This window comes from Rhodnius prolixus, unplaced genomic scaffold (genome assembly GCF_049639745.1).
Source record: "Rhodnius prolixus isolate KJV_2025 unplaced genomic scaffold, Rpr scaffold_11, whole genome shotgun sequence".
NCBI classification, from domain to species: Eukaryota; Metazoa; Arthropoda; class Insecta; order Hemiptera; family Reduviidae; genus Rhodnius; species Rhodnius prolixus.
The window spans coordinates 1,638,308-1,655,542 of record NW_027411625.1 but is presented as its reverse complement, the minus strand read 5'-3'; the positions used below and the strand labels follow the sequence as shown (position 1 = coordinate 1,655,542).

Sequence of the window (17,235 nt, the reverse complement as noted above, 5' to 3'; positions counted from 1 at the left end):
GTCCTTGCAACACTTCACACGATTTTGTTTTTGGTCAAGCGTGAGCAATCGCGGCACCCATCTTGCGGATAGCTTTGTCATGTCCAAATGTTGATGCAAAATATTATGTACCCGTTCATTCGAGATGCCCACAGCACTAGCAATCTCACGCACCTTCACTCTTCTGTCATCCATCACCATATCATGGACTTCATCAATGATTTCTGGAGTAGTAACCTCAACAGGGCGTCCAGAACGTTCAGCGTCACTTGTGCCCATATTGCCACTCCGAAAATTTTGAAACCACTTATAAACTGTTCTAATCGAAGGTGCAGAGTCACCATAATGTTTATCAAGCTTCTCTTTAGTCTCCTGAGGCGTTTTGCCTTTCATAAAGTAGTGTTTAATCAACACATGAAATTCTTTTTCGTCCATTTTTTGAAAATCACTCGACTTCCTCGATTCAAACGAATGCTAAACACAAAGAAATAGACCGATCTGGCTGAAACTTGGTGTGTGTTCTTCCAAGAGATGCTACTAACTAAACATAACCTCGATAGTGGTGCTATCTCTCTGTCTTTGCACGGACTTTTCAAACGACCCTCGTAAACCTTGTTTGTATTATTTATTTATTGCATCTTGTACAAAATATATTCATTTTGCGAATTGAATGTACAGAGTATACAATGTATCTTAATTGCTATATCCGTTGAGTTGTGAAGAAAGACGCCAGCCATTGCTGGAATTCTTCAGTAGTTAGGATCTGAAAATGATCTAATAAAGTAAAATAAAGGTCTAGAGCCTGTCTAGATTAGTATACTGGATAGATTATTATGGAAAGATAGGAACCGTGAGCGGGTTATTTCTAGTGTAAAATGAATTTAATGTATTTATGGAAGACATCTTTGCATTCACGATTCATCTCAGAAGTTTGGGTAGAGGAATATGTATTCTATGTAAAAATAATCTACAAACGACTCTTGACAAAACAGTTGACTGAACTAAACACAAGAGCACCACACCAATTCGGATTTAGACCAAAGCATTCGCCAATACACCAACTTGGACGAGTTTCACAAGGCATCGTACACAACTTCGAGGACAGAATGTTCACGGCTGATGTATTTCTTGATGTACTCTCCGCCTTCGATACCGGACTACTTTACATTCTTAGAATCACTAATGCACCAGACTATATTACTTCATAGAATCATTTCTTTAAGGCAAAACATTCCAGGTAAGACTTAACAGTAAGTACAGTATTAAAGGACAGATTCTCGCAGGGCTTCCCAAGTACTTCCTCCAGCCTTACAAATCCTTCGTCCTCCTTTTCACATATACCAGCACTTCTGGCGTCACCTGGTCTATTTATTTTAATCCATTTTTCCACCTGCACTTCTCATCCGTGACTCATCTAACTCGTAAAGTTCCCTAGTATGTTGGATTCTCCGTCTTCTTTCTTGATCGGCCCAAAAATCCTCTTCATTATTTTCGTTTCAACATTTATTTTCAACTTTACTAAACACCCAGTATTCGGATCGGTATGTTAAGACTAGTTTAACCAGCGCTCTATACTGCTGCACCTTTGTATTTTTATCGATTGTGAAATACCTTTGCTGCCCATGATAACTTCTGTTTACAGACTGTATTCACCGATCAATTACCTATGTTGATATGGGATATGTTTTTGGAAGAATATAAGTAGGAGCCTAAATAAACAAAACCAAGGAATAGTCCATTATCTCGAAGGGCGCCCCTGGAATTTTCCATTTCTACGGGTACCACTTGTCATGTATTTTGTTTTTTTTTCGGAGTTTACCGTCAACCCCTGAGTTCAATTGCCTCAATTGGATCTTTCTTTTGCGAATATCACATACGAGGTGTGTTCAATAAATAAGGTGAATTTTCAAATTTCGCGGGCTACGTACATTCGAATTACGAATGTTTTTTTTTTTTATGTTGGTACACTTGTCTCGAACATATTTTCAAAGTTGTAGCTATATAGCATGTTTAGTTTGTTTGTGAGAGGCATAAATAAGACAAGTGTTTTGCGAGTTCGGCGATTTTCTTCTGTCGAAAAAAATGGATCAACGAAGTTGCATCAAATTTTATGTAAAAAATGGAATTAAGTGCTCAAAAACACTTGAAATGTTGACAGTGGCGTACGGTGAGAGTACTCTGGGTCAAAAAAAGGTTTACAAGTGTTACAAGCTTTTCACAGAAGGTCGAGAAGATGCGAATGACGACGCTCGCCCTGGACGCCCCAGTACATCAACAACCGATGAAAATGTTAAGAAAGTAAAGAAAATTGTTATGAAGAATCGTCGAATCACAATTAAGAGTAGTTGCTGAGGTTGTCGGCATATCGGTTGGCACATGTAATGCAATTTTTTCTGAAATTTTGAGCATGAAGCGTGTGGCAGCGAAGTTCGTTCCAAAATTGCTGAATTTTGATAAAAAAAAACCGTCGCATGAGCATCGCTCAGGAATTGTTGAATGACATTATCATGCCTCAGCCACCGTATTCACCAGATTTGGCGCCCTGTGACTTTTTCCTGTTCCCAAGATTGAAGAGACCCATGAAAGGACGGCGTTTTGCGACGATTGAGGAGATAAAAACCGAATCGCTGAGAGAGCTCAAGGACATACCAAAAAGTGCATATCAGAACTGTTTCGAGGATTGGAAAAAACGCTGGCACAAATGTATTATATCTGAGGGGGACTACTTTGAAGGAGACCAAATAAAAATCGATGAATAAATAAATATTTTTTGAGAAAAATGAAAATTCACCTTATTTTTTGAACACACCTCGTATATTCAGATAAACAAACCCACGGACCAATTTGTAAGAACCACTGATTTGGATTAGAGACCTCAAAAACGGATGTATCCATGGAGAACTCGATATCGAAAAATTTTGCACGTTAGCAGTACTTTCCCTTACCATATTAAGAGTAATTAAAAATTACAGTGACCCGTTTTGGTATTTAATTGCCGGTTGAAAACCAAATACAAAAATAAACAGTATATGTGAAAGAGGATTAAAAGTTGCTTCAGCTGTGTTTAAAATGAGATAGAATGTAATGTAAACAGTTACCAGGGTTTAATTTAGCAACGACATGGAAGTAAAGTAAAATGGACAGTCTATATACGACTTTACCAGCTATACATTGCGAGAAGTACTTCAAATTAATATGAAGTAGAGTTGAAGTCAGGGCTATATTATTGGTGGCTTCATCAACTCTTTATATTAATTGCTACACAATTTAACCTTATAAATTCTTCTAAATTAAATTTTCACCGCAAATACCAATTTTAAGGCTTCGTGATTGCCGTTTCATAAAACAAAAAAAGTTTTTGAAAAATAGAAAACGTTCTTTCATTGTTTTTTTTTTTTTTGCTTTTCAGTACACAAATGCAGCTTTTGAATTTCAAAACATTTTGAATTGCGCGCTCGACGAATAAATAAAATGTTCACGAACTAAATTAAAGGCTATTGTGCACCTTACAGGCTTTTATACGAGGTGTGTTCAAAAAGTAACGGGAATTTTCGTTTTTTGAAAAAAATATTTATTTATTCATCTACATTAATATTGTCGCCTTCAAAGTAGTCCCCTTCGCATACAATACACTTGTGCCAGCGCTTTTTCCAATCCTCGAAACACTTCTGAAACTCGATCTTTGTGATAGCTTTCAGCTCTTTCAGCGATTCGCTTTTAATGTCATCTATGCTTGTAAAACGACGGCCTTTTAATGTTCTCTTTATGTTTGGAAATAGAAAAAAGTCACATGGAGCCATGTCTGGTGAATATGGAGGCTGGGGCATCGTTAAAGTTTTGTTTTTGGCCAAAAATTCACGAACAAGCAATGAAGTGTGAGCAGGTGCATTATCGTGGTGCAAAATCCATGAATTGTTTTGCCACAAATCCGGGCGTTTTTTTCGGATTGCTTCACGCAAACGGCGTTGCACTTGTAGGTAGTACTCCTTATTGATTGTTTGACCTTGTGGCAAGAATTCATGATGCACTATGCCATTAAAATCGAAGAACACAGTGAGCATAACCTTCACATTCGACCGCACTTGTCGAGCCTTTTTCGGTCTTGGCCTCCACTGGGACGATTGAGCCTTAGTTTCGACATCATATCCCATGTTTCGTCACCTGTTATAACACGTTTCAGTAGATCCGCATCGTTGTCGACTTCATTGAGTGACTCTTGAGCAACTTCCATTCTCCGCTGTTTTTGTTCGAAATTCAACAATTTTGGAACAAATTTTGCTGCCACACGTTTCATACCCAAAACATCCGAAAAAATTTCATGGCATGAGCCAATTGATATGGCAACATCATCAGCGACTTCTCTGATTGTGATTCGGCGATCGTTCATAACCATTTCTTTCACTTTTTTCACGTTTTCATCGGTTGTTGATGTGCTTGGACGTCCAGGTCGTTCGTCATCTTCAACGTTTTCGCGGCCATCTTGGAAACGCTTATACCACTCGTAAATCCTTGTTTTACTCATAGCAGACTCACCATATGCCTTTATTAACATTTCACACACTTTATTTCATTTTTTACGCAAAATTTAATACAAATTCTTTGATCCATTTTTTTTAACAAACAAAAATCGCCAAGCTCGAAAAACACGTCTAACCTTAACGGCTGCCACTTAAGAAGTAAACAATGATTATTACTGAAAATTTTATCGTACTTCAGGGGCATGTGTACCAACATAATAAAAAAAAAAAAATTTACAATCAGACTCTCCAAACCCGCGAAATTTAAAAATTCCCTATACTTTTTGAACACACCTCGTATATGCGCAGTTCTGTTTTACAGGCTGTGTTTAAAGCAAATGAACTAGAGCTAGTGGAGGAACTGTAATTATTAGTGTAAACGGTATTCGATTAGTGGTTTTTAGAAAGATATTGCAGCAAACAATCTTGCGATCACACGCCGTTTACATTAAAAACGAAAAAGAAAAAACGTTGTTCTATTCTGTGCAAACTCAGCCCACACATACATATCCACCTTAAAACCGATTTCTACCAAACAAAAGATTTAAAATACATGTAAATCACATTTACATATTCACTGAGTGAATAAAAAACTGTTATTTTTGAACCAAAAAAGAACAAACCAAATTCTTAGACACCACATTGGCACATATATGGACCAACACGCCCCCTCATACATACGATTCTTATTTTTTTTCTTATTTCCACGCATGAAAAAGGGCATGAAAGGTCACCGATTTGACAACATTGAAGAGGTCAAGAAAAAAACGAAGAAGGAGCTGTCAGCCATTTCTAAAGATGACTACAAAAAATGTTTCGAACAGTGGAAGCACCGGTGGGACAAATGTATTAGTTGTAATGGAGAGTATTTTGAAGGGGATAAGGTTGTTCTGTAAAAAAATTTGTAAATAAATAGCTTTTAAAAAATAATTCCGGTTTTTTTTGGGTACCCCCTCGTAAGTGCCTTTAATCGAATTTTTCTGGAAGTTGTAGACCTTAGATATATGCATGAGGATGCCAAATTTAAATTAAATCGTGATTTTTTTTTACACAAGAATCTCAAAAAAGTGAAGAAAAGAAACAGCATGGTGATAGTTCTAGATTTTTATATTTTAATCGCTAACTTTTTGTTAGATCCGAACGAAATATCAAGTTTAGAATTCCTATAATTTTTAGTTAGTGTACTGTGTTCACATGCATACTTACAAACACACACGCCCATTTTGTAAAAACAAATTTTCAAAAAACAAAACAGGGAATACCGGAGGGAAAATCCCATTTCAGAGACTCTGTATCGTAAAATCTAGGAAATCGCGGAAAAATGTTCGAATAACGCGTTTTTGTTTTTTTTAAATCACAATTGCTTACACCAACCGAGCGAGCATTTAAATACATTTTCACGAATGCTCGGAGTGGTGAAATACGAGTAATTGGAGACTTCAGTTTGTGGTAGGAATAAGAACATTTGATCGCTGGCAATGGTGCGAATAAATCTTATACGCACCTTCAGATTACTCTGCTAGTCCTAGCTGAATCCAAGAGGAAATACGATGCGTGCTCTGCTGTTTACGTTTAGAATACAAATTCCTAGCGAGAAATGATCGTGTTCTAAAGTGAGTGAAAGATATGGTCGGCTCGCCTACAGTTTGCGCTATCATTGGGTTGATTTTCTCTGCATCGCACGCAATAATCTTGCAGACATCAATATGGAAACATAAGAGATAAGTGTTTTGTAGAATTTAAAGTTTTCTTTGGCACAATTAAAGCAATCAATGGAAGTAATTTGAAGTAACTCGTAGAAACTAAAAAATTAGCCTTACAGGAAATTTGTACCTCCAGTAATAAGAATTTTTATGGTTGTCTTATATTGTATTTTTGAAAATTTCGAAAAAGAAAAGGTGCATAGTTAATACCCATATCTAGTCTTATCTCTTTTTGAAAATACACAAATATAAGTAATATTTGCAATAAAATACAAATTATTAGAAAAAATAAAATGAAAGAATTAGTGTTCTTATTTTTTTGATGTTTGATTCATTGTTTCAGTAGGATGAAAAAAATACTGCCAATTTCAGTCATATTTTGAGTACACACTGTACGAAGGTCGTTTGAAAAGTCCGTGCAAAGTCAGAGAGATAGCACTACTGGCGCGTATCGAGGTTATGTTTAGTTAGTAGCATCTCTTGGAAGAACACACACCAAGTTTCAGCCAGATCGGTCTATTTCTTTGTGTTTGGCATTCGTTTGAATCGAGGAAGTCGAGTGATTTTCAAAAAATGGACGAAAAAGAATTTCGTGTGTTGATTAAACACTACTTTATGAAAGGCAAAACGCCTCAGGAGACTAAAGAGAAGCTTGATAAACATTATGGTGACTCTGCACCTTCGATTAGAACAGTTTATAAGTGGTTTCAAAATTTTCGGAGTGGCCATATGGGCACAAGTGACGCTGAACGTTCTGGACGCCCTGTTGAGGTTACTACTCCAGAAATCATTGATAAAATCCACGATATGGTGATGGATGTCAGAAGAGTGAAGGTGCGTGAGATTGCTAGTACTGTGGGCATCTCGAATGAACGGGTACATAATATTTTGCACATTTGGACATGACAAAGCTATCCGCAAGATGGGTGCCGCGATTGCTCACGCTTGACCAAAAACGAAATCGTGTGAAGTGTTGCAAGGACGGTTTGCAGCTGTTCCAGAAGAATCCGCAGGACTTTAAGCGTCGTTTCGTCACTGTGGATGAAACATGGATACATCACTACACTCCTGAGACCAAAGAACAATCTAAACAATGGGTTACCAAGGGGGAATCAGCGCCAAAAAAGGCGAAGACCGTTCCTTCGGCCGGAAAGATTATGGCGACTGTCTTTTGGGATTCGCAAGGAATAATCCTCATCGACTATCTGGAAAAGGGTAAAACTATTACAGGTGCATATTATTCATCGTTATTGGACCGTTTGAAAACCGAGCTGCAAGAAAAACGCCCACGATTGGCCCACAAAAAAGTCCTTTTCCATCACGACAACGCACCAGCTCACACCTCAGCAGTTGTGGTCGCAAAATTAATGGAAATAGGGTTCCAACTCGTTTCACATCCCCCCTATTCTCCAGACTTGGCTCCCTCGGACTACTATTTGTTCCCCAATATGAAGAAATGGCTGGCGGGAAAAAGATTTTATTCATACGAGGAGGTGATTGCAGAAACGAATGGCTATTTTTCAAACTTGGACAAATCCTATTATTCGGAAGGGATCAACAAACTAGAGCAGCGTTGGACGAAGTGTATAAGCCTAAAAGGAGACTATGTTGAAAAATAAAAAAGGTTTACCCCAAAAAAGTAAGTAGTTTTTATTTTTGCACGGACTTTTCAAACGACCCTCGTAAATATGTTCCACAGCCCTGAAGATGACCTAGTCCCTAGTTGGAAAGCTCGGCATAATAATAAAATAAAAAATATGACTGAAATTGGCAGTTATTTTTTCATCCCATTAAAATAAAAGCATTTTTTCAAGCTCGAATTATTTTGTTCAATACATTTAATACCCGTTCACACTACACAGGTGATTTGCATTGTAGATTTAAAGGGGAATGGCTTAACATAGCAAAATCCACTACAACCTAAAAATGTGTTGTTGCTCCTGTAAATGTGAAAGGATTTTTTTTAAATTTTTTTGGAAATACATCTTGGGTTATTTGACTTAGCTAATAGAAAATAATTAAACGCATGTAAATGTTTTTTTTTTTTTTTTAAATAAAAGTACATAACATGTATATTAAATATACGCATAACTTGTAATTCTTGAAATATAAATAATGATGAAATTTTCTCGTGTAAAATTAACAATGTAAAAATTGAAATGGTAAATAGTAAAGGAAAAGCTCGTGCTTTACTCTAAAATTTTTAAAAAATTTGACAAGATCGAAATTGTTAGTAGCGCAAAAGAGATGGTTAAATTATTTATTCAAAGGGCAGTTTGCTTTGCGAAAAAGTAAATCCATGCACTGTATGGCTTTGTTAATAACATCTATTTTAGACCAACTTGACACAGAACAAATTGACATTTCTGGTTATTAAAACTGCCTATGACATGTAATTCTGCTTACATTTGCTCACAAAATTTATCAATATGGTCATTTCACTGAATATATTTCTATCAAAGAACCCAGGATTGAACACTTATGTGGACTTTCTATTGCAGTTTTAGTTATTACATTATCTTAAAACTTGTCTTCTGGAAAATTTGTATTAATTTAATTTGCAACTTTTCAAAAAAAAAAAAAAGAAAAAAAAAGTCGCTTATAACTACAAAGATTTATTCAAGTTGTGTGGTGTAGAATCTGACAAATCGTGACGCGTAGCGTTAATAGTTATGTAGTGCCTTGTGGAAGTTCCCCGGACATCCAATAGATAGTGCTTCGATCTAGTTTCTCAGCTAAACTGTGTAGTTTGATGGGCAACCACTACTGGGGTGATTGGACACACCGTCTAAGCTTACGAGGGTCGTTTGAAAAGTCCGTGCAAAAATAAGAACTACTTAATTTTTTGGGGTAAACCTTTTTTATTTTTCAACATAGTCTCCTTTTAGGCTTATACACTTCGTCCAACGCTGCTCTAGTTTGTTGATCCCTTTCGAATAATAGGATTTGTCCAAGTCTGAAAATTAGCCATTCGTTTCTGCAATCACCTCCTCGTTTGAATAAAATCTTTTCCTCGCCAGCCATTTCTTCATATTGGGGAACAAATAGTAGTCCGAGGGAGCCAAGTCTGGAGTATAGGGGGGATGTGAAACGAGTTGGAACCCTATTTCCATTAATTTTGCGACCACAACTGCTGAGGTGTGAGCTGGTGCGTTGTCTTGATGGAAAAGGACTTTTTTGTGGGCCAATCGTGGGCGTTTTTCTTGCAGCTCGGTTTTCAAACGGTCCAATAACGATGAATAATATGCACCTGTAATAGTTTTACCCTTTTCCAGATAGTCGATGAGGATTATTCCTTGCGAATCCCTAAAGACAGTCGCCATAATCTTTCCGGCCGAAGGAACGGTCTTCGCCTTTTTTGGCGCAGATTCCCCCTTGGTAACCCATTGTTTAGATTGTTCTTTGGTCTCAGGAGTGTAGTGATGTATCCATGTTTCATCCACAGTGACGAAACGACGCTTAAAGTCCTGCGGATTCTTCTGGAACAGCTGCAAACCGTCCTTGCAACACTTCACACGATTTCGTTTTTGGTCAAGCGTGAGCAATCGCGGCACCCATCTTGCGGATAGCTTTGTCATGTCCAAATGTTGATGCAAAATATTATGTACCCGTTCATTCGAGATGCCCACAGCACTAGCAATCTCACGCACCTTCACTCTTCTGTCATCCATCACCATATCATGGATTTTATCAATGATTTCTGGAGTAGTAACCTCAACAGGGCGTCCAGAACGTTCAGCGTCACTTGTGCCCATATGACCACTCCGAAAATTTTGAAACCACTCATAAACTGATCTAATCGAAGGTGCAGAGTCACCATAATGTTTATCAAGCTTCTCTTTAGTCTCCTGAGGCGTTTTGCCTTTCATATAGTAGTGTTTAATCAACACACGAAATTCTTTTTCGTCCATTTTTTGAAAATCACTCGACTTCCTCGATTCAAACGAATGCCAAACACAATGAAATAGTCCGATCTGGCTGAAACTTGGTGTGTGTTCTTCCAAGAGATGCTACTAACTAAACATAACCTCGATACGCGCCAGTGGTGCTATCTCTCTGACTTTGCACGGACTTTTCAAACGACCCTCGTATGTATCGTTGGTTAATGGGTTCGATCCCCGGAGTCTAGGCCTTTGATTTTTATTTAGTGGTTAAAATGATAAATTTATAGTAAGGTATGATTGCTAATCACCTCCGTCCAATATCCTTATAATTTGATAGTTGGTCGTAAAGCCTGCTTGAAAAAATAGATATCATTTTACTTTTATACCTAAATGACACTTTAAAAGAAATGTGCCCCTAAATCATCCTCAGCTTGTCCCTTGAAAGAGAAAAACAAAATGTGCTATATAAATTATTCAAATAAATGTTATTGATCCACACGTATGTAATGAATACTTAAGTTTAAAGGCAATTGAAGGAGGTATTTCCATAAAGGCTTATAAAAGTTTAAACGTTAAATGTTACTTTCGGTTGCTGAATATTTTTCTGACTGGAAATTTTTGCTACATAAAAATTGAAGCATCCATTTCCAAAATTGAATCTTGTCCCTAACGATTTTTTGGGATATAAGGAAAACTGGGTAATCATTTTTTGTTAACAAACCTTTTTTTGGATTCGTCTTTTACTTAAGTGGAAATGTGCTTAACCAATAAGATTTGTGGGTTTGTTAGTTTTAGAAATATTTGTCTTTTTCTTTTCCTCTCTTCACCAATCTTAAAGTCTTAAGTGGCTACCAGACTGGTAGAACACCTTGTTTGTATTCATTTTTAACGACTACCTTAATTTTTTATTTCCTCTAGCAAAGAAAAAAAATAGGTAAATTGTACAAAATGGTTGTTGTTTTTTTCCCAACATAAACATGGTAAATATAACAATAGCAATTAATACATGAATAGATAAAATTAAGTGGCCATGTTTTTTACTCTACACTGAAATATGAGTGTACATTTTAAATTTTTGAATGTTCTACAAATGCTTAGTACAAGCCTGACAAGATATCCCTGGTGGGTTTCTTTAAAATTACATTTTATTGCTTGTTATTTGGTAACTTTTATTTGTAACCGCCTGTGCCCCTATGTGTGTACTTAGTTATAGTCCAGCTTTAACACCAATTAAAGTAGGAGACCTGTCATAGAGTATAAATATTGCGTTATCGCAACCATTTTATGTAATGCCTATATTTTCAAGTGGACTTTACGTTCCAACTACCAAATTAGGGGTCGTCGACGGAGGCAACAAGCAAAATATACTTTACTGCAAATTTCTTTTATTAATCATTGAATAAAATTCAAGGTTCAGAAACCGGGGAATCGAACCCAGTACCACAATACATATTAGCTTTATAGGTCTCGCCTCTAACCCGCTCGGCTACTGTGGCGCCTTTATATATGTATATGAAATATGTCTCTAGCTTTATTCATAATACTAAATATTACTTTAGATAAATAGATAGATAAATATGTACAATAATTACTAACAAGAAGTGCTAATGTGAAATTACATAACAACCTTCATTACACAGTATAAAGGAAAGCTTAGGATGGGAAGGATAAAACAGCTAGAGGAGAAAAGTTATTTTAGAGAAGGATATTTTATTATTTTGGGTCTGTAGGGAATAGAAGGATCATAGGAGGCTGTGTTGCCGCAGAGTGGGTTAGGATGGCAGTAAATGTTGCTTTAAATGCAAAAGTAAAGAACCAATTATTTAAGAAAAAAACTTACGTTGCATGCATTTCTAACTTTGCACCAAAAAAGACTGGAATAGTTCTCTTTCTGCATAGAGAACTAGAATTTAAATTAAATAACCATTACCTATATAATTCCTCATTGCCATTAGATAGTATTGGTTGCATCTTTAAATGTGGAGGAGATTTACGAGGGTCGTTTGAAAAGTCCGTGCAAAAATAAAAACTACTTAATTCTTTGGGGGTAAACCTTTTTTATTTTTCAACATAGTCTCCTTTTAGGCTTATACACTTCGTCCAACGCTGCTCTAGTTTGTTGATCCCTTCCGAATAATAGGATTTGTCCAAGTCTGAAAAATAGCCATTCGTTTCTGCAATCACCTCCTCGTTTGAATAAAATCTTTTTCCCGCCAGCCTTTTTTTCATATTGGGGAACAAATAGTAGTCCGAGGGAGCCAAGTCTGGAGAATAGGGGGGATGCGAAACGAGTTGGAACCCTATTTCCATTAATTTTGCGACCACAACTGCTGAGGTGTGAGCTGGTGCGTTGTCGTGATGGAAAAGGACTTTTTTGTGGGCCAATCGTGGGCGTTTTTCTTGCAGCTCGGTTTTCAAACGGTCCAATAACGATGAATAATATGCACCTGTAATAGTTTTACCCTTTTCCAGATAGTCGATGAGGATTATTCCTTGCGAATCCCTAAAGACAGTCGCCATAATCTTTCCGGCCGAAGGAACGGTCTTCGCCTTTTTTGGCGCAGATTCCCCCTTGGTAACCCATTGTTTAGATTGTTCTTTGGTCTCAGGAGTGTAGTGATGTATCCATGTTTCATCCACAGTGACGAAACGACGCTTAAAGTCCTTGCAACACTTCACACGATTTCATTTTTGGTCAAGCGTGAGCAATCGCGGCACCCATCTTGCGGATAGCTTTGTCATGTCCAAATGTTGATGCAAAATATTATGTACCCGTTCATTCGAGATGCCCACAGCACTAGCAATCTCATGCACCTTCACTCTTCTGTCATCCATCACCATATCATGGATTTTATCAATGATTTCTGGAGTAGTAACCTCAACAGGGCGTCCAGAACGTTCAGCGTCACTTGTGCCCATATGGCCACTCCGAAAATTTTGAATCCACTTATAAACTGTTCTAATCGAAGGTGCAGAGTCACCATAATGTTTATCAAGCTTCTCTTTAGTCTCCTGAGGCGTTTTGCCTTTCATAAAGTAGTGTTTAATCAACACACGAAATTCTTTTTCGTCCATTTTTTGAAAATCTCTCGACTTCCTCGATTCAAACGAATGCCAAACACAAAGAAATAGACCGATCTGGCTGAAACTTGGTGTGTGTTCTTCCGAGAGATGCTACTAACTAAACATAACCTCGATACGCGCCAGTAGTGCTATCTCTCTGACTTTGCACGAACTTTTCAAACGACCCTCGTATTGAATCTGAATTATAAACATTTTAAGACTGATTGTACAAAAGTGTGAGATGTGTGGCTATACTGAAAACGAGGACTTATCTCACTTTTTACCTGTCAGCCTAGTAACGAAGTAAGAAAGGACTGCATTTTAATAAATATTTTCTAGCCGCTAGTGAGATGCTTGAGTATATTAACGGGAAAGATTGAAAATGTTTAATAAAATATTGTAAGCATGCTTATCAACTTAGGGCTTAGTTTAATTTAAAATAATGTCTATAGATTTGGAGTCCTTTGGTACAAAAACTTCAATTTTGTTTTCTATAAATTTAAATCAGAACTTGTTTAGTAATTTGTAATCAGAACTTGTATTGTTTTTCTTTAATTTCAGTTTCGTTTCCTTTATTTGTTTTCAGCTCCTTTATAATTATTTTCAATAGAATATTTATGTATTTATAACAAGACATCACTCTGACGGTCCAAGAAACCAAGAAATAAGTCTTTAGTTGAAAAGTAGCATACTAGTACATACAGGGTGATCCATTTAAAACGCACCAATCGCTAATAACGTTTTAGGAAAGCGGAATTTCGAAAAAACTCACGAAGTAAACTATATGCTTTTTTTGGTCTAGTTTACAAATTTTTCACCCCCGACGCTGTATCTTTATTTTTGGCGGAGTTACGGTCAAAAACCCAATTGAGATTTCATAAGAACCACTGGTTTTGGCAATGATTATGAAAACTACATAAAAAATTGTGAAAAATAACGTTAACCCCGTTTCGATATCTCTAATATTTGTCGAGATATTTAAGAACAAAGTTACAATTTTATCAACTCGTGAACGGTTTTCAATATTAATTTTCCACCAGAAATACACGTTTTGGGAGGTCCTCTGATTACAAAAATGTTATTTGTAACGCAAAGAACAAAAATAGTAATAATTAAAGATTTTAAAATATGAAGTGTAATGTAATGGTTGTGGGTGAATCAGGATAAATTTGTTTTATCATCAAATAAAAGCAAGCATCACATCATTTTAATGTACCCTGACTTCATGACCTATGATTGCGGTAAGAATATCTTGCCAGGGAGGAGTGGGTGTTGGTCTAGTGGTCTAGAGCGTGGTTTTGTAAGTGGGAGGTCCCCAGTTCGAATCCCTCGTATGATTACATTTTATTAAAAAAGTATTATGAATAACTTCCATACACGGGATTCGAACTGGTGATCTCTCACTTAAAAAGCCACGCTCTTGATCATTAGACCAGCAACCTGGCCGTAATCACAGTTCAAGAAGTCTTGCATACGGAGTACATTAAAATGACGTGATGGTTGCTTTTATTTGATGATAAAACAAATTTATCCTGATTCACCCACAACCATTACATTACACTACATTTTTTAAAATCTCCAATTATTCTTATTGTTATTTGCGTCACCAATAACATTTTTTGCAGCCAGAGGACCTCCCAAAACGTGTATTTGTGGTGGAAAATTAATATCGAAAATCGTTCACGAATAGATAAAATTGTAACTTTGATCTTAAATATCTCGACTAATTTTAGGAATATCAAAACGGCATTAACGTCATTTTTCACAATTTTTTATGTAGTTTTCATAATCATTGCCAAAACCAGTGGTCCTTATGATACCCCAATCGGGTTTTTGGCCCTAACTCCACCAAAAATAAAGATACAGAGTCGGGGGTAAAACATTTGTAAACTAGACCAAAAAAATATATAGCTTACTTCGTGCGTTTTTTCGAAATTCCGCTTTCCTAAAAAGTTATTAGCGATTGGTGTGTTTTAAATGGATCACCCTGTACTCGTATATGTAGTTATTTTCTTTTGTAAGTAATTTTTTAATTTTATGTTATTTATAAATATAAATGTAAATATTAATTAATAAAGAAAATTATTATTATTATTTAGATTGATTATTGTTTAATTTTTAATGTTAAACTAGACTGATTTCTAGTTTAGATTGAAAATTAAATTTATATTTACTTAATTTTGTTTGAGTGATATTAAAGGTTTCTTTTTTACTTTATTCTTAAATAACTGATTGAAAAGTGTTTTTGTTTTTTCATTTTAAGTTGACGTGATCTAGACACAAGCTTGGGTTTCGAATAAGAATAATATAAGTTTTGAAGATTAAACATATTTTTATGTTTTTAGTCTTATGGTTGCAATACCCAGATTTTTTAGGTAACAGCCGCCACTGAGATGTTGATTGCATTTTGTTTGTTTGTTTGTTTTTAATGCAATGGAATGACTTCTTTTGTGTTGCAGTGCCGTCTGCGGTAATCCATGGGACATCAGACGTGCATATTGAGCATGGCAGCACCATAAACTTAACCTGTTCCATAAACTATGGAACCGAGCCACCGGCTTACATATTCTGGTATCACCACGATAAGGTAGGTCATTTTTAAATTGGTTTAATAAATGGGCCTCAGGAGCCTTTTAAACAAAAAGAGTCAAAATTATTTCTTTCGCGAAATAGCTGCCGCTTCTATCTCCCTGAACCACTTTTAATGAAATTTTTGTTCTATACAAAAACAGATGCGACACGTATAGGTTTTTGGACATTAGCCCCTGGAAGAATAGTATAGAATAACAATCATTAGGCTAACGTCAAATTGGTTTCTCCACGTATTCAGATTAAGAGTTTAGTTCAAACAGTATTGTATGTATTTATTTAAATGTTTAATTATTCATATTATTAACAAGTACATCGTCAATCATTCTAGTAAAATTAAACTTACGGACAATTTCGCTAGTTTGTTTAACAAAGAAAGTTTTAATTAAAAATGTTGGTCTTGTTACCAATAAGCGGCAATTTTATTTTCGCAATAATTTTAGCTTCCTTTAAACTCGGCACAAGATTAACCAGGACTTCACAAACCTCACTTAAATTAAGACAGGTCTATCCCAAACTCTCAGGTAGCTCTATCCCTTCTTAATTAACTAGCAAGATACCTTTGAAACCTATTTGCTCCAGTTTCTAGTACGATATGCATCTATACGAGGGTCGTTTGAAAAGTCCGTGCAAAGTCAGAGAGATAGCACCACTGGCGCGTATCGAGGTTATGTTTAGTTAGTAGCATCTCTTGGGAGAACACACACCAAGTTTCAGCCAGATCGGTCTATTTCTTTGTGTTTGGCATTCGTTTGAATCGAGGAAGTCGAGTGATTTTCAAAAAATGGACGAAAAAGAATTTCGTGTGTTGATTAAACACTACTTTATGAAAGGCAAAACGCCTCAGGAGACTATTGATAAACATTATGGTGACTCTGCACCTTCGATTAGAACAGTTTATAAGTGGTTTCAAAATTTTCGGAGTGGCCATATGGGCACAAGTGACGCTGAACGTTCTGGACGCCCTGTTGAGGTTACTACTCCAGAAATCATTGATAAAATCCATGATACGGTGATGGATGACAGAAGAGTGAAGGTGCGTGAGATTGCTAGTGCTGTGGGCATCTCGAATGAACGGGTACATAATATTTTGCATCAACATTTGGACATGACAAAGCTATCCGCAAGATGGGTGCCGCGATTGCTCACGCTTGACCAAAAACGAAATCGTGTGAAGTGTTGCAAGGACGGTTTGCAGCTGTTCCAGAAGAATCCGCAGGACTTTAAGCGTCGACTGTGGATGAAACATGGATACATCACTACACTCCTGAGACCAAAGAACAATCTAAACAATGGGTTACCAAGGGGGAATCAGCGCCAAAAAAGGCGAAGACCGTTCCTTCGGCCGGAAAGATTATGGCGACTGTCTTTTGGGATTCGCAAGGAATAATCCTCATCGACAGTAGAGAGGATTTGGCGGTTCTGGCGCACCTAAAATACAAAATGGCGGCCATCCCCTCCCCTCCCACCCCTTCCCCCACCCCTACCCCCACCCCTCCT

At 36.7% G+C, this 17,235-nt stretch overlaps 1 protein-coding gene across 1 annotated transcript in view; it reads left to right on the top strand.

Annotated features, from left to right (window-relative positions):
* Window positions 1-17,235, top strand: part of LOC141459559 (neurotrimin-like) — a 223,193-nt gene that overhangs the window by 174,080 nt on the left and 31,878 nt on the right. Inside the window, exon 4 of the mRNA XM_074138773.1 lies at window positions 15,606-15,733. Coding sequence (XP_073994874.1) covers window positions 15,606-15,733 — 128 coding nt within the window. The remainder of the gene's footprint in view (window positions 1-15,605; window positions 15,734-17,235) is intronic.